Genomic DNA, 20,775 nt, shown 5'->3' on the forward strand with positions numbered 1-20,775 from the left:
CAGAATGAAGTGAGTTTGTGGTTTCTGGCTGTGCTTGATGTAGCTTCTCCATCTGATCACTGGTACATAGCAGAGAATCATCAGATACTTGGATAAGGGTTGTTACATGCCACAGTATCCCGGTTTCTATCCAGCTAGCATCCAGGTTTCTCAATAAGTACTTATCAAGGTAACCAGGATACTCGTTCACACGGAAACACACTCATACATCAGACCGGCACATACTGTACGGGCACTTCACAAACGTCAAGGCCGCACCCCTTTTTGGGGGATAACAGAAAATCCTACAGATATCAATGCAATGTGACGTGTTTGGATTGTAATATTGACAGGTACATATGCATTTATCTCTTGTTATGCCCGATTCAGACCAGCATCATTTAGCGATTTACCACACAGACCGTGAATATTCACGTATCGTATGTGCATCAAATGTCAGTGTGAAAGCCTCGGTTAGCCCGCTACACGACAGCTTTTCATAATTTCCTATTTTCTCTCATGTGACAGCGAGTTTCTTTCCTCCACAAAGGAGCACAGCCTCGGCGATGACACAACAGATTTGTTGTTGGTGCAACCAACTACGCAGCAACACTTCAGCACAACGTTATTAAAGTGGCAGTAGGCAGTATATAAAATACATTTTTTAATCATATTTGCTCCAATCTCGCCTACTTCTTCTGTTTACACTGTTGCCGTCTACGTAGTTCATAGGATTGTTTTCCCCCTAAAAGGAACACGGTGACGAGAACCTACTCTGGATGACGTATTGCCGGTCTGATGCATAGTAAGTCACAGAAGTGTCTGCCAATAAATGCAAAGTAATAGAATGATGAGGTTTCATCTTTTGTTGTAAAATGTTTCCACATATTAAAGGCACCCTGTGGAGTTTTTGACTATTAGTGCATTGTTTGTATCTAGCGTTTTACCAGCTTACGCATGAGGACACAAATGCATATAATGAGGGGCTGTTGACATGAGACATCACCTCTGTGCAGTAATGCATATCATGGCGGTGACATACTGTTAAATGTAGTGGAGCATTTAGCAGCTAAAGAGCCAAATATTTCCCTCAGGAGTTGGTGAATAGCATCTTTCAAAACAAAGTATTTTACAATAAAAACAGAACACATTTAAAACACAACGAAAAGAAAAAGGAACTAAAATGTCATAAAACATAAATAAAATCAGCAAAAAGCAATTTTAAAAAAGTGACCGAAACAGAACTAAAAAGTGAGAGAATATTGGACTTACATTCATCAGGTGGACACAAACATGACTCCAAACCAATGCTAATTTTGCTCTGTGTCTGCTGGATGAGTAAATAGGCAACTGCTTGCTAACAAGTTTATTGTATCAACTTAAAGGTGATAATATGTCAAAATGTGGCCCTACATTGCGTTATGTCCCACTCCAACATCTCATTTGAACAGAAATTACATCTAGCTATAAAGCAAGGAATCTCTGTCTGTCTGTCTGTGTGTCCTTTGCATATCTTGAGAATAGTTCATCTGATCTACTTCACACTCGGCGGGTCTAATGCTGGGGATCCCATCGAGTGCAGTGTCAAATTTGGTGCAATTTGGACATGTTCAATACTAATAAACTTAGAATAAACAAATACACAGCGCTCTGTGCAGCAGCGGGTATGGGGCTTCAGGACTATACAGACTGAATCAAGCATTTCGTCTGCAGTGGGCAGATGCAGCTCATGCAGTTCACTGCTGGATCCTGGACATATAAAGTTACAACCAAACTTTTATTTCCACTACCCTGGAGTCAACAAGTACGAGCGGATAGCCAACTGGAACAGTGCCACTCTGCCATTCTAATTTATAACTTTACCGCCAGCAAAATACCTCCACTAATTAAATTCATGCTCTACTTTATGACCACAGTGGTTATGTCAAAGCAAGCGACTAATACGCCTATTTGGAAATTACTTTTCACCCCTTTCTTTCTCTAGCTGGGAATGTTGATATCGGCAGTGGTAGAAGAAGAAGGCTACTCAAAAGGTTTTGAACTTGCACTAGTCATATTAATGCTGCATTTATTGAATTTTGGCCATTAGAAGGCAGAAAACATCAAAATAAACAGATAGTAGCAAAAGATCCTCCTTTTACATCAGAAGCTGATTGCACTTGCATGTATTTGGGGTTTTGTTACTGGCCACTTGAGGAATGGAGTCCCAATTCAGCTCTGTTTTGGTCTCCACCAGCTCTTAAGGAATAAATCTTGGTTTTTATCTGCTAAATGTTCAACTGTCTTTTTTAATTTTTATCTTTTTTTGGATACAACATATGACACATGCATATGAAGGCTGATGAGAGCAGCTCTGACTGAACCATACAGTAAATATGCTGTAAAACCAAAACAATGAGCTAAAAGAGACTAAAATACATCACAGAGCTGGTTGATAATTGTTTTTTTGCACTTTGAGTGCCGAAAATGAGCGAGTGATTCAGTGTCAAAAATACTGATTAAAGCAGATTTAATGAAGTTATACAATTTCACGAGACCTTTGAAAGATAAATGTATAATGAGGCGGTGAATGTTCATTGACCATGTTTGTTTGGCTGCTTGATGAATGCAGATTTTTGTTTACAGTAAATGCCACAGTGTACCTTTAACAGTTCTTACACTATCTAATGAACACAAATACATTTAATTATTCAGGTCATAAATGTCTGTTATGGTGCTGCTGTTTGTGCTGGGCTTTGTGACATTTATCCTCGTTGTGCTCTTAGTATAAGATGAATCAAAATGAAAGGACATTTCTACAAATGAGGCGCGGCGCCTCATTACGGCGTTATTGACTCACGACAGCGGCCTGCGCGATCCGTGCAAAACGGGGCGATGACACACAAATTATCTCATTTGTCTTTCGTACTCTACCTCCACCGTAATGTGCAGAGGATCCACAATCTGCCAGATCATGAGCGACAGGAAGTCGATAGCCAGCAGCACTCCAACTGTTGCGTAGAGTTTCCATGGCTCCAAGTGTTGCTGTGTGAGCAAAGACACACAAACACAAACACGCACGACAGTCATCACTATCCAAGGGCATCACCAGCCAGTCCACAAACAAAGACAAACAACCAGGACAAATAATACGACAGGCGTCCTTGTGATTTCTGGATGACTGGGCGCGAATTGTCTTTCTGAATGTGTGTCTCTGAGTGTGTACATGTGTCTTTGTCCAAGTATATTTTAGGAGCAGCATGAGTTTGTGTGTCTGTGTGTGTGGGTGTGGGTGTGTGCAGGCGACATACGGAGAGCGGCAGTAGCTCTATTTATGACTGCCACCTGAAATCGTCATTTATACACACTGAGATGCTTTTGTGTGGACAGTTCCCGTGGATAGCTGATATCAACTCTATTATTCTTAACTTAACCTATAATGGAAGCAATACAGCCGTAACCGAAAACAAGCCACCAAAATGAGCTCTCCTACAGTGCTCCCTCCTTATTTCTTTCCACGCCGGTTTACTCCCAGAACCTCCGACATAGTAACGGTCATCCAAGCGTGCAATGACTAAAAAAACTGAGAAATAAAATAAAGAAGAAAACACATTACACAGTGCCGGGCGCTTTCTTCACTTGAGTTGCATGAAAAAATGATTTGAGAAGAGCTCATTCTCAACTCAATTTGTGAAAGTTTCTTTAAATACTCACGCAGAGCTCTCTGGCAAATTGCCCTTCTGTGGACATGAAGAGAGTTGAAAGTCAACCCGATTCGTTGTGCTTTGGCTCAAATAATAAACCCCCGAAGGTTGGATTTCTGCATAGAACTTTAATACTCATCCATATTCATAAATATTCCATAAATGGCTTAATCTCTTATTCTTCTGATTAGGTCTTAGAAATTCCCACAACACATCGCAGACTGGCAGTATCTTGCTGGCTCCAGGATACACTATCTTCAAGAGGATGCACACGCACCCACACACACGCACACAAACACATAAATACATACACACCAGCATGCAAATAAAGCTGATGACGTGGGTATCAGGGGCCGCGTTATGTGTGCCCCAAATCTGCATGTTTCTATGCATGAATGTTGCATGTGTGTATGTGCATGTGTAAAGAGCAGTATCTATGTCAGTGTGTGTCCAACACACTTATCCCTGCACTCACTACAACCCTGCAGTAGTGAACGATGCCGAGCTGGCTTCTTAGAAGCTTATGTTACTAGGAAGCCTGCGTAGTTTTTAACTTGACTTTTTTTATCAGCCAGCGCCACACATGCTGCGTGGCCCGGCCCCTCTCTCCCATCCTTTCTCTGCTCTCCTGAGACCGCTGAGAGGCTTATCCCTCCCTCCCTCCCTCCCTCCCTCCACTCTCTTCCTCCCTACCTTCTTCTTCTCCTTCTTTTCGTCCTTCTTCGTGAAGAGGGTGTGGACCCACCAGATCTTGGTGAACATGCTGCCGTACGCCAGGCTGAAGCCGAGGCCGAGGAGCCACAGGCGGAACTGGAGGAGAGGAGGAGAGGATTTTAATTAAACTGGAATTACCACCTCGCGGTTATACGCCTCCGCCAAACAGTCAAGTTGCAGTTTACATCCGTGTCTGTCCAAAAATGTCATCACTACATCATTTTATCCTGTTAAACATTTTGTGAATTGTCATAATTAGCATAAGAATTCTTGAGTCATGGCCAAAAAACGCATTTTGTGACCTTTGACCACCAAAATCAAATCAGTTCATCCTTGAGTCCAAGTGGATGTTTGTGCCAAATTTGAATAAATAAATAAATAAATGAATGGATAAATAAATAAATAAATGACTCGATAAATTAATTAAAACGCCATTAAATTAACCAAAAAGTAATATTAAAAATAAATGTAGGTATTAATTAGTTGATAAAATGTGACATAAATTGATATTTCTGTTTAATTTCCTCCATAGTCACCGGTGCGCAGGCATAATAATACCTTTATTCAAGGGTGTAGGTTTGGTGAATAAATAAATAAATAAATAGATAAATAAATAAATAAATAAATAAATAAATAAAATAAATAAATAGATAAATACATATCTATATCTATATATACATACATACATACATACATAATCTGTCAATATATATAATATAACATTTAGATTGAATTAATTTTAATTAATTAATTTTTAATTTAAATAATTTAACTTACATTTACAGTAAATTAATCTTGCACTTAAGAAATTATGATGACATGGTTATAGCGTTTTCCATAATATTAGTAAAATATATATAAAACATTGTGAATGCAGTGTTCCAACTTTTAATTGTGTTTAGTTTCCTTATTAGAAATGATGTTATTTGCATCTTTACTGCAAAGAGCTCTGTGTTTTACTGTTATGTTTTATTCAAGCGTTTTTTTAAAAAGAGAATATTTAGAGGAGGTGGGAGAACTTTTTCAACCCCTAGTAGTGTATTCAGGTACATCCTCAACAATCTCATTAAGCTTAATGCTCTGAGCACACGGTGATAATTGAAGGTGACTCAGATGAAAATATCAACTCCCCTCTTCTCTCATCTAGCTAGATAACTAGATTGACTGATTGATAGACTGATGATGGAATAGGTGATGCAGAAACAAGACATAATATAAGTTTGAGGAAATGGAGAGATTGCAGCAGAAATAGAAAAACAACTATCCAGAGAAGAAGGTCAGAGGCAGAGTGCAAGAGAGAGGCAGAACAAAGCATGAGAGAGAATAACTGGACAGGGACAAAGAGCAGAGACACGACAGAAATGGAAATCTCCCTCTCGCCTCCACAACAAAAAGACTCAACATGGGTGACAGAGAAAGAACTCCCACTCATCATTAGTGCTGGGATCCCATCGTCTACTGTGCTATTCTGGCACCCGGCAAATCATCGTCTGTGCCACCGAATACCAAAATAACATTCAAATACTTAATGAATTATGTCAGCGTTTAAGCTTTCATCATCTTTCATCCACTCATTTTGCGTGATCAAACTCCTGAAATGAGGTTTGCAGGTGTCTGCTTGCCACAGGCAGGAACATCCAAACTGTCTTCACAACACCTAATGTGGGTTTGCTTCATGTCACACTCACAGTCGGGTCGGGCTTTACTAAAACTGACAGCTGTAACTGCAGAGTGAGATATTTGTGGCACAAAAAAATAACTGCCAGGTCCAGCAACACTTTAAATGAAATACAATCAATCAATGTTAATGAGAGCAAATAGGTGTACTTTCCTGGACTGTTGACATACGTATTTAAACTTGGATGCTACAGTATGTCTTGCAGGTGGACCAGTCAGAATAAATACATGCTGCGCCGCCAAACGTTGTTTAATCCCAAATTACTTTATTTAAAATTCTAGTTGAGATCCCGAAATTCTTAAAGATACCAAATTTGCCAAGCCAAGTGTGTAGGAGAACTACAGTGGCCGCCACAACAACACAAAAACGCAAATGGCCCTCTCTAGAACCAGTGTTTGGTTTGTCAGTTCTGGGCTACACTAGAAACATGGCGGCCGGCTCCGTGAAGAGGACATGCTCCATATGTAGATATAGGGACGGGCCGTACACATGGCGTGTCTGAAAACGCGTGGAAAACCCCAGCCGTGCCGCTTTTTTCTTTCCAGTGTGCTTGGGATGTTGCCCTTATGTCCGTTACTAAGCAACCAAAACCAAAATGTGCTGCAATGACGATGATGAAGTGAGTTGAACTCAGTCAACACAAAGATAAATGGATTTCCTGCACCGTATTCCTCACAGTAGCTTTACACTAAATTTCTCTTTGTCAGTTTAGCTGACCTTTCAACCGGATGTTGTGACGTCCTCGGACGGAAGTAAAATAGTCCGTGGGACATATCTGGGTAGCCCTGCACTAAAATGATTAACCACTCCTCCGTATATTTACCATAGACTGATATTTACAGAAGCAAGACAAGATATCTGCCAGCTGTGATTGGCATGAAATTGCGTTTCGAAAGTTTAACTTGGGAACGCTTGCAACAAATTGATTTGAGGGCGCAAAAAACGCGGTATGTGTACGGCCCCATAAACAGTTCATTCTAAGGGGAGCCAACACAACAATTGTTATTTTCAGGTGATTATTGTCACGGTTCCATCCGTGCCATCAGCCTTCCTAGTGTGTCTTTTCCCTTTTTCCCTGTGTGACCAGTTCCCTGTCTGTCTTGTGTGGGCGTGTCTGGCTGTTTGTGTGGTGTGCGAGGCTCTACTCCCATGCAGACTCTCTGGTTGCGTTCGAAAAGTCAAAAAATTACGTCCTAACGTCTTTTCCTAACCACTTTTCCTCGACCTCGATGGAAAACGTCATGAGGTCAAGGAAAGATGAGAAGGAGAATTCAGAAGGACTTAGGAAAAGACCACCGTGGTGTTTAGAGAATCCGACTGCTCTTTCACTTTATCAACAGATAATATAGGATTATCTGACCTAACCTGGAAAACCAGTGAAAAATATCACTTCATTACTATGGTTGGAATTGAAATAAACAAAGAAATATATGATAAATATTGAGTTAATTGTTTGAGTTATGGAGAAGGTGTAGGATCATATACTTCCAAAGCAAAAAGGACTATTCGAACACAACCTCTCTCTCTCTTCCTGATGCAATCAACTCACCTGATCAACCTGCACAGCTTCCTCCCATCTAATCATCAACCACAGTATAAATACCCCGGTTCTCCAGTCACTCGTCGCCAGATCGTTGACTCAAGCCAAGTGGTAGTTTTGCCTCGGCCGCTCAGCATTATTATATACTGAGTTTCTTATTCCCTAGCGTTTGTTCTCCTGTGCCTAGGATCACCACCTTCCCTGCTCATTTCCAGCCTCGACATTCCCTCATTCCATTCTCCATTCATGCTTTTGGCAATAAAGCCTTTGTTCTACTTCCACGCCGTTGTAGGTGTCTGCATTTGGGTCCAAAACCTCACTGGTCGTAACAGATTATAAACTAAAGAAGACATACTTATTAATATTATATTACAACTCCTGCCAATAGATCCCCCTTATTGCTACACACTAATGTTATACCTTCTATACTTCCTCTAAGCTTCTTTTCAACACATATTGTAAAATGATTATCAATGAAACCACATATTTGCAGACAATCCCCAGCCTCACTCTTCATCCTGCCCTCTGGCTCTTCTCTACCTCTGTGTGTCTCTTTGTCCTGTTACCTGGCAGACGACGGGGAACTGAGATCTGTGGACGTGGTGACCATCAATCCCCAGCGGGAACACTGCGGCCAGAGCCATCATGCAGCCCACCGCCGTCATGTTGTTCAGGTACGGCTGAGAGTTCTGGATGTAGCTGAAACAGGGAAAACAAACACAGGTAATTATCATTTCTGCTTAAAGGTACAATGAATGAATTTGTAGGTAAATAAGTGTTAATTGTGTTGGCGACCTTTCTGTCTGCTGTTTATTTCTCTCATGTTGTTTTTTAATTAATATTTTATCATTGTTATTTCCTGGTTTCTTACAGTCTGGCGAACAAAAGATACAAATATGGATCGCTGCTCCTCTCTGGGCATCTCCTTTCATGTGTGATTGACAGTCATTAGTCTAATTAGTGTGAAGCGCTGAACAATGCAACGACTACTACAGGTGATTAGAACATTTTTTGACAAGTGACAAAATAAAGGAATTTAGTGAAACTGGGAAAAAAAAAAAAAAGTGACAAACTCAAGTATACTCAAATCAGACAGTATGCAAACTGACTGGTTGTTTTTTAATGTTGCTGTAAAGTATTACTATACTCCCATAATGCAATGCACAAATTAAATGGGGGATCTGCTCACAGCTGGGAAAAAATGAAAATAAACAAGGCAAATGTGAGCATGGCTCACATACCACCGCTCACTACTTGACCCCTGCTAAAGTAGGGCTAAAGGTTTTGCTCTTTTGGAAAAATTTCGGGCCCCCTGGACTTCTAACATCATAACATCATACCAAAATGTGAAGTTCCTCAGTCAAATAGTTTCCGTGTTCTACTTCGGAAACAAAATTGAAGTCGAAAAAAAATCACAGTTTTTGGCAAAAATTTCCAAAATTTTGGGCAGCCTGGACTTCTAACCCCCAAAAGGCACAACTAGATAGATAGATAGATAGATAGATAGATAGATAGATAGATAGATAGATAGATAGATAGATAGTAACTTTATTGATCCCGAGGGAAATTCAAGTTTCCAGCATCACAGTTCCATAATGCAAACATATTAGTAAAAACGGCACAAGTAAGTAATACAGAGTATTAAAAAAATTAAGAAACTGTTAAAAATTAATATAGTGCAGGGTAACAACTGAGATACAGGACTATTAGAAAGTGATATAGTGCTGGATTACTGTCAACCATCATACCAAATTTGAAGTTCCTGAGTTAAATAGTTTAATGTACGCCTGACATTGCACATATTGTGTTACTTCCTGTTAGTATAAAGCTGATTCTATTGTATATATTGGACCCTAATGCTGTAACCGGCAGCCGCGAAACAAGCTGCGAGGACAAGTGAGCAGCTTCAATGTAACGTTACATCCACTAAAAGTGCTTGTTTTTGTCACTGACAGGCTCAGATGGTTATCATCAGTGTCTGACAACATTATGGAAAGAACCCTGCAAAGAAATAAAATGTTTTTCTACTTTTCACTTGATCCGTTTTGTTTGTTGTTGTGTCCAAGTCCCGCTCAAGGAGAAGTCTTGTTGTGAAATCTACCGTATACTCTGACTCAAATAAATATGGGCTGCCATCGAATTCAAAGACCTCATCCACATTGTATGAATCATCTACATATTCAGCCATGACACTGAAAATCATTTAGACAACACTAAGCTACGCTTTCTGTACTCCAACACAACAAACTCTCCCCGGCTGGCACTCACGTTTACACCATGGATGCATTCCACTATTCCACCGTTGTCTTCCAGCAACATGTCACCTCGCCAGATTTCAGACTTCTCCGTGAGCGAGACTCTTTCCATAATGTCAGACACTTTTAATAACAATCAGAGTCTGTCATGGCAAAAACAAGCACTTTTAATGGACGTAAATGACGGTGGCAGCTTGCCCCAAAAGGATTACATTGCAGCCCGTGAGCGGCTGCCGGTTACAGTGTTCTCCCTCAATACTGGACCAATTTCAGAAATTGTTGTTCCTATTAGTCAGTTAGACACAAAAACATGGAATAATAGGGTTAAAAAGCACCCTTGAATGCTACATTAGAGACAATCTCAGTATTATAATACTCTCAAAAGATGTGTGTGTTTAATATAATCTGTACTGTACCATAACACCCACCCAGCCACCCAGCACAGCAGCTTTCCTCTGCCCCTCAGCTCCAGCTCATCCTACAGCAGTAGGTGTGTCTTTTATTCTTTCATCCCGTTGACCTGCCCTCGTGTTGCCCCGAGGCCACACTGCTTAGTTACTGTACAGCTACACACTCGTACAGCCTACATACCAACACACATTAACACACACACACACATACACACTGGCCCCAATCCAACCTTTGATACTTCTGAAAAAACCCTTTAATGCTGTTACATACCATGAATATATAGTATGATGTTCAGTGCGCTGCAGGAGTTATTTTTTGATCTAGAGTGCTGCTTTCTTCCGTTTTATGCACCACGTCTTGGGGTTGCTTTGAATTGAGGCTACTATTAGAAGAAACACGGGCATTGTTTTTTTCTCTTGCATGTGCACGTCTCCCTGAACTATTGCTGAATATTTTTGAATAAAAAGAAATACATGTGTGATTCCAAGGGACCAAAATCTGATATTTGCTGTTATTTTTTAGCCACCTGGGGGCAGAGATGGGGACTTGGACTAAGTTTGTACTTAAAGCTGCAGTAGGCAGAATATTTTTGACATCATTGGGCAAAAGTTCCATAATAACCTTTCAGCATATTGTAATTAAAGTGTTCTGAGAGAAAACTAGACTCCTGCACCTCCTCATGGCTCTGTTTTCAGGCTTTAAGAAATCTAGCCTGTGACAGGAGACTTTGCCCAATCACAAGTCATTTCAGAGAGAGAGAGCGTTCCTATGGCTGTTCAATCAACGGAGGCAGCTGTCAATCACTCGCAAACTTTGATTAAACGGTCAAACTAGGCAGCTATTTTTGGGTCCGATGGCATCACGTGACGGACACGGAAGTTGTAATTCCACCGCTTGGCTACTAAGAAAATTTGCTTCAAAGCCCGGCATTATGGTTCCATTTCTGCCAAAAGGTCCCCCTTAATGTTACACACTGTTCCTTTAAACAATATTCAAAACAACGTATATTCAAACCATTTCCAAAACATTCTGTTTATCCAAACCATTTCCAGGCCTAGAAAACTGTTTTTCTAATTTCATAACTTTGCCAGGATTTTCATGATCGTGAGCACCCTGATTGTTAAACAGTGTCACAGTTTTTCTAAAGGTTTGCTCATTTTGTGATTGCGTCTGACTTTTTCTTGTTTTTAAAAGTGTCTTGGTTGTGTATTTTTGTCTCCTAACAAGGCAGTTGGTGGCAAACTCGTTTTGTGAAAACAGCTCACTGAATAAATTTGATTTGATTTGACTCATTGTGTTTTGGCTGCTGAGATCAGCCCTCGGTGAAACTCTGTTTGAAATATAATCAGAGCTGGAAGAAGGCCTGACTGGCACACCGGAGCCAGCCGGATATCCCCAAAGGGACAAACCTCTCCAGCTTTCCAAAAAATACTCCTGATAAGCTCATGGACTTATGGGACTTTAAATCACTTTGACCCGGGTCAAACATCAAAATAATATGTTAAAAAGACATCAGAGATATGCTGCGGCGGGTTCACAGACATGTATTAAGCTTAGAAATCCAAGATCAAAAGGCAGTTTTTGAAGGAAGTCTATTTGCATTTGGTCTAGGGCAATGCTTAAGCTGTGACAATGAAACTAGCTGCTAGATGGAGGAAAGCCACACCCAAATCACCAACTTTGGAGTCCCAAAACTCGAGAAGCAGCGGTGCCATTCAGCATTTACATTAACCTCAACAGAGAGAAGGATCTCTATTGAACATGTGAATTATTTCCCCCTCGTCTCACATCTTACAAATACTCATATTCACACATGGAGCGCAGCCACGGTGAATGATCCGCTCTGCTGGAGCAGCCCAGTGTTGTTACAAGAAGTCATTTACATTCACTACTCCTCCTCAGACAGGTGACCTTCAGGTAACAAACCTGTGTCTTTAACCTCTGAGGGCCCATTTAGTTGATCTTCCCGATTATCCAAGACATAATTCAAGGACACTTGAACATACATCAGCATGATAAGAACTATCTGACAGAAACCTCTTTGGTAAAAACGGATTTGATGTGTACTTTGACTTTTTAGTTTGACCCATGTCCCATCCACTAACATGGAGAGGGCGGGATTTATGAGCTATACTGCAGCCAGCCACCAGGGGGCGATCGAGATGTTTCGGCTTCACTTTTGGGGAGCTGTCATGTCGTCCATCTTTATAAACGGTCTATGATACACACAGAATATTAGGTCTATCAGTGTGGGCCTGGGAACTAAATGATAAGATTCAGCGCTAGCGAACTCACCGGACGTTGCCGTTGTAGATGTTGAAGGTTAGACAGACGATGCCGAACAGGATGCCGAGGCCAGCAAAGACGGACACGGCTGCAAACAGCTTCTGAGACAAGAACCTGTACTCTTCGATCACCACCGTCCGATCAGCCGGAGGTCCAGCACCTGAATGGAGACAGAAAGAGAACGAAACGTCAAGAGAGAAACATGTGAGAAAGGAGACAGGGTTTGAACTTCTCACTTTTTACGTATGCAGTTTAGTTTAGCTTGTTTTTTATTTCTGTGTCATGCCAAACATCTGGCCCATCCCAGATGGGATTACAAGAAACCGCTATTTTACAAAACATCTTCCGGTAATATACAGTATATACTTCTATATTCTTATCCTGACAGAGTTTTGTTTTCTCCAAGTAACTAGCTAATCTAAATGTTTCAACAGCCAACTCAATCTTTGTGCATTATCCATTTTTACAAAATCGATATCTGTTTTATCTTGCCAAACAAAAGTATTTTGCAGTTACCAGTAAAAATAGAAAAAAAAGTACAACCAAATGCAACACTAATGAATGAATGTCTTCCAGGAGTGACTGTGTATATGTGTGCCACTGTGGCTGTTCAGAACAACTATAAACACTTTTCATTTCAGACATGGCCATACAACACGTCTATTTCTGTTTGAGCATAACCCACATTTTAGACATTCAAACGTCTGAGTGAAAAGCAGTCAACAGCTCTAAATACTGCATTTTATTTTCCCTGATTATTGCGGTGCAGCAAGCAAAACAAAACTTTAATCAACAAGAAGTTGCTGTGCACTTGGTAGTCATGCTTCTGTTTGTTTAACGTATTAAATAAAAACACTGCCTCGGGTGTCCAGAGTTGTTTCTCATATTGAGTACAGTGGTGGGAAGTAACTCATGTAGACAGTACATTTTTGGCATCATTGGGCAAAAATCCCATAATAACCTTTCAGCATATTGTAATTCAAGTGTTCTGAGAGATAACTAGACTTCTGCTCCTCCTCATGGCTCTGTTTTCAGACTTTAAAAAATCTAGCCCGTGACGGGAGACTTTGACCAATCACAGGTCATTTCAGAGAGAGAGAGCGTTCCTATTGGCTGCGCTCTGGCTGGCAGGCGGTGCTTGGTATTTCCTCAACTGTTCACAACATGGCTGCCAGGTCACAAACTTTCTCATTTTACAGCTAAACGGTACACTACAACATATTTCTGAAAACATGTTAGACGAGAAATAGGCATTAACGTAACAGAATATTGATTCATATTTGATCAGCGCTGCCTAGTTTGACCGTTTGGTCGGAGCTCGCAAGTGATTGACAGCTGCTCAGAGACGGCAAGGCTCCAGCTCGGCTCTGATTGGTTGTTTTCCTCTAGTCTGTGAAATCTTGCAGATGCCATTAGGAGCACCGGAGGACACCGGAGGACACCGGAGGACACCGGAGGACTCAGAGGTACAACAACCGGATCGGAGGGCACAGGACCGGAGAAGATGGAGGGGGTTCATCGATGGCCTATGTTCCTTATGGAATTTAAATGCCTAAGTAAGTAAGTAAGTATTGCTACTTTTACTTAAGTAAATTATTTGAATACTTCTTCCACCACTGCTTACAGCACAGTAGCGTACACATGTATACATTTTATGGGTCAGCTCCAGTGCATGAACTCTACAACCTCCATAAAATATTGATAATGCTGAAGCACAGAGAAGTAAAATATATTTACAACCAACTTCGACTGTTACAATGATTCTCACTTAAATGTCAATTTCATTATTATACTATACTGTAACGTAATTTAGTAAGCAAGTTGACAACTTTGGTGTTAATTAAGAGTAAAAAAGTGTGTGTCTTTATTTGAACTACCTATATATGCCTGTGTAACTTTAAAGCACAATAATTCCTCAGTGAGGGGCAGATGGACAGGGAGCTTCGTTTTACCCTCAACAGACACCATCTATCCGTCTTTCTCAATCTGGGACTGCTGCTTGCAGATATGTGTGTGTGTGGTGTGTGTGTGTGTGTGTGTGTGTGTGTGTGTGTGTGTGTGTGTGTGTGTGTGTGTGTGTGTGTGTGTGTGTGTTTGTGTGTGTGTGTGTGTGCACTCCCCCCATATGCCAATATGGACTGTACCTGTATATATACTGTATACATAGTAGGCACCTATACAGTAACCATGAATGCTCGAGGGTGCATATGAGTGCAGGGGAGCATTTATATGTGCATACAGAGTGTGATTAGTGTGTGTGAGAGAAAAGTAAAGGGTGACAGAGTGTGTGTGTGTGTGTGTGTATGTGTGTGTGTCAGAGGGGAAGCAGAGCAGGAGTGTCAGCCCCGCGTGAAGCTGATGTGTCAGATGTCAGAGGAAAGTGTCAGAGTGTCGCCCCCTCGAGGGTCGCAGGGTGTCAACACGCCCATCATGCTCTCTGTTTAGATGCATGTCACCGCCGTCACACAACCGAGTGGCGTTTTGTGTCATATCATAATATAAGAGGGCGTCTGCAGGGTTAATTTAAGACTTTTTAATGCCTCATGGAATTAAATTTAATAACTGTTTCATGATCATGCTTACCAAAGTATGAAAATAGGATGGAAAACCAGAAGGGACAATATATGGCCTCAAATTATGTATTATTATATCACTTTTTTTTCTGTACTCCCAGCAGTATATAACCAGGCGACTACCTCTTGGTCTGAAAAGTGAAGCCAATGCAGAAATGCCTTAAACCTGCATTCTTTCTAACAGCCAGCAGGGGGCGACTCCTCTGGTTGCAAAAATAAGTCTGATTGTATAGAAGTCTATGAGAAAGTGAGCCTACTCCTCACTTGATTTATTACCTCAGTAAACATTGTAAACATGAGTTTATGGTCTCAATCTCTAGTTTCAAGTCTTCTTCAATACAGCATGATGTTCATTTAGTAAATTATGGTCCCATTTAGAGTCAAATAGACCATAAAGCAGGGGATGCTTTAGGGCGTGGCTACCTTGTGATTGACATGTTGCTACCACGGCGTTGTCCTCTCTGGGAGTTGTCTGTGTTTTCGTCTTACAACTTTAACCCTTTTGCAGTGTGTTTTCAGTTCATCAAAGTTAATTGTAACATTTTTGGTCGCCTAAAATGTCTTATTCAGCGTTCGGTTGTACTTAGCTCCACCCTTGTGTCACTTATATAGTAATAACAATAATAATAATAATATAATTAATAATTCCTAATGATATAATTAATTAAATGAATGCAACCTGAAACCGGATAAGCAGAAGAAAATCGTAAATTGTATGAATTCATGTAAGGCACTTTATGAGACGATGTTAGCAGTAACACCAGTGTTTTCTACAGGTCTGATGGTGCCGACTGGAACTCCACAAAAAAAGGATTAAAAAGCTTCAAGTCGCAACAATCACACTTCTGGTTTATAAGTGCATCCCAAAAGCCCACAATCGGATACAAAAACATTTCAGAACTAACATCACCGTCTATGGCAGGCAAGATACAAATATTTAAGACATTTATGAATTAAATTAAATACTTTTTAATACCTTCTAAGGCCGTTTTTTCAGGAAACTGAATTCAATGCTTTTAAAGACTTCTGAAGACCTGCAGATACCCTGTATATATAGGCTTCAATTTAAGCTTTCCACATTTCTGCCATAAAGAAAATGTGAGAATGAGAATGTTTTGAGAAAGAAAAGTGTTTGTCCATCTGTGAGATTTCCAGTACATCTACTATATGAGCTATATGAGAGCATTCAGTCCTGACAGCATACACAACTCACGTTGATGTGTTGAATAGTAGCACAAATGTGCAGTGACCCAAACTCATCACATATGTGCGTTTTAAAATGTACAACCAAGTGTGACGAATGCTGCCAGAGTTTTTAAACTTTAACAAGTAAAATAGAGCATAAAAAGAGCCAACTGGAGGTTATAGGTCCTGTTCCAGAAGTAAGAAAACTTAATTAAAATCCATTTGTAACAATGCTGATAACTGAAAGTCTTGGAACAGAGCCTTTCTCAACAGTCTGTCGTGTGGCTCGCTTCATATATTTACATAAGGGGCGTGGTTTTTTAAAAAATTGATCTAATATCTTATATTCAATATTTCTGTTTTGCTTAACAAACCTCATTTCCCACAAGCCCTAGACCTTCGTGGGCTAAACATCACGGCTTCATGAAAGAGGTGAGTTTGTGTGAGAGTCGAGCGTTTGCGGTTAGTTCAGACATGTCTGTGATAATAAAGCAGGACAAAGAGAACAACTGTTTCTTATTCTTTTAAGAAACATCTCATGTTTTTATTCTTGCTTTTATTGAATATGACTTAAAGTTTTGTTTCTATTTAAATTACATTTTATTTTCATCATCTATCCTGTTTTATTGTAATTTAATTAGGGCTGTCAAAGTTAACGCAATAATAACGCGCTGACGCAAATCTGTTTTAGCACCATTCATTTCTTTAATGCATTAACGCAACAATTTTTAGGTTGTAGCGGGCTCAGTTTTAAAGCTAGAGTGAAAATACTAGCATCATATGATACTAGAAAAACCTACAGAATCCATCGGTACCAATTATTTCATACTAGCTTGTTGCAAAGGAGGTACATTTTGGCGAGGAAAAACTGGCGTAGACGTTTTCAATGGGGTCCCTTGACCTCTGACCTCCAGATATGTGAATGTAAATGGGTTCTCTGGGTACACACGAGTCTCCCCTTTACAGACATGCCCACTTTATGATAATCACATGCAGTTTGGGGCAAGTCATAGTGAAGTCAGCACACTGACAGCTGTTGTTGCCTGTTGGGCTGCAGTTTGCCATGTTATGATTTGAGCATTTTTTTCTATGCTAAATGCAGTACCTGTGAGGGTTTCTGGGCAATATCTGTCATTGTTTTGTGTTGTTAATTGATTTCCTGTGATGAATATATACATACATTTGCGTAAAACAAGCATATTTGCCCACTCCCATGTTGATAAGAGTATTAAATACTTGACAAATCTCCCTTTAAGGTACATTTTGAAGAAATAGATAAAAAATGTGGGATTAATGTGTGATTAATGCGATTAAATATTTTAATCGATTGACAGCCCTAGTTTAAATGTTTTTTTTTATATACAATTTGACATAAAGCACACATTTATCACTATTACTATTATGTTATGCATACAAGAGGATACTATAGACTGTATATGTGAATGAACAGCATGGAACAGTAATAATTAACACTGCGTGTGTTTGTGTATATGTGTGTGCATGTGTCGAGCGTCCATTCAGTCAATGCGTTTGCACCATTTAAACCCTCCTCCGTCCTTGATCAAGGAATCAGGACAGGGTGTTGCCATGGAGACCAGGCTCTATAACAGTTGCCACAGCGATTAGAAGACGAGCTGAGCTGAAGTGGTTGTTAGGGCGACCGTGAAGAGAGTGAGAAAGTGAGGCAGGGAGGCGCCTGGTAAACACACAGGAAAACAAGCGGCGGGGTTAAGTTGAGAACCCCCATGTGTACTCTACCCTGTCAGCGTGGAGCAAATCAAGCGCACCACCACCCGCCTCCCTCCCTGTTAAAAAAAAAAAAAAACTTCCCCAGACTGAGTCAGCTCCAGAGAGCAGGAAATTACTCATTTCCTCTCAACAAGTAGATGTCAGATGGATGTGTCTTTATTTGGTGAACAGTGAACAATGAAATCAAGCTCCAATAGAGGAAATAATGCAACAAAACTCACCTCTGACAAGTAAGAGAGCGAGTTCCGACCCGGCGGGTTTTAACTGGGCTAACACAGAGCCAGTCAACAAGCCAAACTAAAGAGCTGGCAGCTGGCCTGGTGACGGACATGTTGCCTACATGCATACAGGTCACCCGTCCCTCGCCGCTGATGCTGACCTGGAATCACTACCTCTTCTGGGTTCGGTTAAGCCTTGGCAACTGATCATTTCCTTAAAAGCCTAAAAAAGGCGGCTCTCTACGGACCACCGAGGCGTGCAGGATTGATTAGTGGCACACTCTGTCCAGGCACAAGTATGTCACCTCTCCAGGGAGGGACGTGCCAGTAAACAACCACAGAATTGGTCTTGGTGTCTGAGGAAAATCAGCAGTAATGGGTTTTCACAGCAAACTAGAAAAACAGGCGGCAGGAGTTAGATAGAAGGTTTGTGTCTTTTAGCAGACTGATGTAAAAAACAAAGTTGGTCTGTGAGGCTGTGAGGCTTGAGGCGCGGAGGGAGAGACGTGAAGGCAAAGGTGAAAAAGACAGGTGCATGTCGGTGTTCCTGAAACAACGGGCAGGTGTTGTAGAATTTGGTTTGTCCCACTTAGCAACTCGGTCAGCAGTTGGAGCTGCATCAGAGGCTGTGACACGCAGCTCACGGAGGCCATTAAGGTACTTTGAAAGCTTCACTTTGTAAAGTGCTTTTTAAGGTGCCTGATTGCTGCGATTTGCTTCACAACTCGCACTCCTTTTTGGAGTCATAACCCAGTCAAAGATTGAGTGTGACTTGCACTTTCTGAGGATATCATTATCTGCAATGTCCATCCCGAATAAACGTCCAAAATCAGAAAAAAGACGTCATATTCCAGAACTTGCCTGAAAATCCTCACATTTGTAACTTTTCTTCGGTATCAAAGTAATCCAGCGACAGTTGTCTGTACATCCATTGGTGCATTGCAAAGACGAACTGCTAATAGCTAATGCGGCATACTTATGATGGTGCCAGTTTGCCAAAATGTTAACAAATCTGTGCTAAAAAGAGTTGTAGCCCGCAGATAACTGTGTGTGTGTGTGAACCCGCAGTGTTAGACGTTGAAAACTCCTGGGTTCGTCAGTCAAACCTAGCTGCTGCCCAGTTTGATTACTGAGCATCTGCTGCGCCAACATTTTAACACATGTTGGAGCGTGAGTGTGTGCAGGCTGCTCTTTTTGGGCGAGCGTCAGCATCCAAATAACTAGTTTCACCCAAACTAGCGGTTAGAGAAAACCCAGCATGATTATATGTCATTTACAAAGTGAGAAGGTCTAAATTAAGCCCCAACGAGGAGGTCTAATGTCAAAGCACAGAAATGTGACCCTGTTGACTCACATCGTGACAGACAGGACACAGGAAGCTGAGTGAAGACGGTGTCATGAACTCCATCTTACCTATCCAAACATCATTGCCAAACCAGGAGAGGTTCTTCTGAGAGCTGTCATAGTAACCGATCTTCTTGTAACTGCCTCCTAGATGATTGGACGAGAAAGAAAAAATGAGAGTGAGAGAGTGAAATAAAAGCACAAAGGAAAAAGAAAGTTTAATTAGTCATGCTTGTGTATTTCATTTCCTTCCCTGGTGTTTTGTGGGGGATCAGATCCCAATACAACAAAACTTGATAGAACTACTTTCTATTCATAAAACCACTATTAAACTATTTTTCTATCATTCCCATGCTTTCATATTAATGTTATGCGTGGGTACAGAAAGGATACACAATGAAAAGATAAAAGAAATGAGGGATGAAGACGTGCATAAAGAAAGGACAAACAAAGAAGTACCAAGGGGAGAAGAAGGAGAAAAGGAAGGAGAGAAAAAAAAAGGAGCTTATGTGGCAGTCTTGACCAGGAATACTGATGAGGTCCCACAGTGATTCAGGGATGCAAGTCAGGTCGTCTCATTGTGGATGTCAAATTACCTCGACACCACAACAGGAAATATGAGACAGAGTGTGAGGGGAAAGGGGCAGGATTATAAATCCTCATCCTTTAGGACGCCAAAGGGAACAGAGGTAGAAAATAATCCTCAACCTTATCCTGTGCGGGGAAACTCATTAAGTCACTGGTGACAAATAGGATGCCATTTCCAGAAACGGCTTAAAACGAAAGGCTTGTGCCCAATTAGAGCGAAGCCTTGAGTCAACACATTCCTGCATCATGTGCAATTATAGGATATTGAGACCAATCGCAGGGAAGTCTGCGACAATCCCCTCCCAAAAAAAAAGAGGCTTTTCTCTGAAATGAGCTGAAAGCAACAATCGATACACGAGGAAAACAGTCTGCTGTGATTTTTTTATTTTTTTATGAATAAGTGACATTTACTGTTTAATGCAATACAACATCTGTGGGAGGACAGTGTGGGAGTGTTTTACCTTGCAGTTGCTCGATAAGAGTCATTGCCATCCTGGAACCCTGGGCGTCAAACACCACTTGGCCCTGAGACACACACAAGAGGAAGTGTTTCTATTATTACTGCAAACGAC

General features: G+C 40.8%; 1 protein-coding gene across 2 annotated transcripts in view; it reads right to left on the minus strand.

The window, feature by feature from the left end:
* The window catches only part of gabbr1a (gamma-aminobutyric acid (GABA) B receptor, 1a), an 85,089-nt gene that overhangs the window by 11,413 nt on the left and 52,901 nt on the right, over nucleotides 1-20,775 (minus strand). For both annotated transcript variants that reach the window (XM_074652794.1, XM_074652793.1), the window contains 6 exons: nucleotides 20,665-20,728; nucleotides 19,685-19,762; nucleotides 12,556-12,706; nucleotides 8,161-8,293; nucleotides 4,356-4,472; nucleotides 2,893-3,003 (listed from right to left, as the gene is read on the minus strand). In XM_074652794.1, the coding sequence (XP_074508895.1) occupies nucleotides 2,893-3,003; nucleotides 4,356-4,472; nucleotides 8,161-8,293; nucleotides 12,556-12,706; nucleotides 19,685-19,762; nucleotides 20,665-20,728 (654 nt within the window). The remainder of the gene's footprint in view (nucleotides 1-2,892; nucleotides 3,004-4,355; nucleotides 4,473-8,160; nucleotides 8,294-12,555; nucleotides 12,707-19,684; nucleotides 19,763-20,664; nucleotides 20,729-20,775) is intronic.

Source organism: Sebastes fasciatus, chromosome 12 (genome assembly GCF_043250625.1).
Source record: "Sebastes fasciatus isolate fSebFas1 chromosome 12, fSebFas1.pri, whole genome shotgun sequence".
Taxonomy (NCBI): Eukaryota; Metazoa; Chordata; class Actinopteri; order Perciformes; family Sebastidae; genus Sebastes; species Sebastes fasciatus.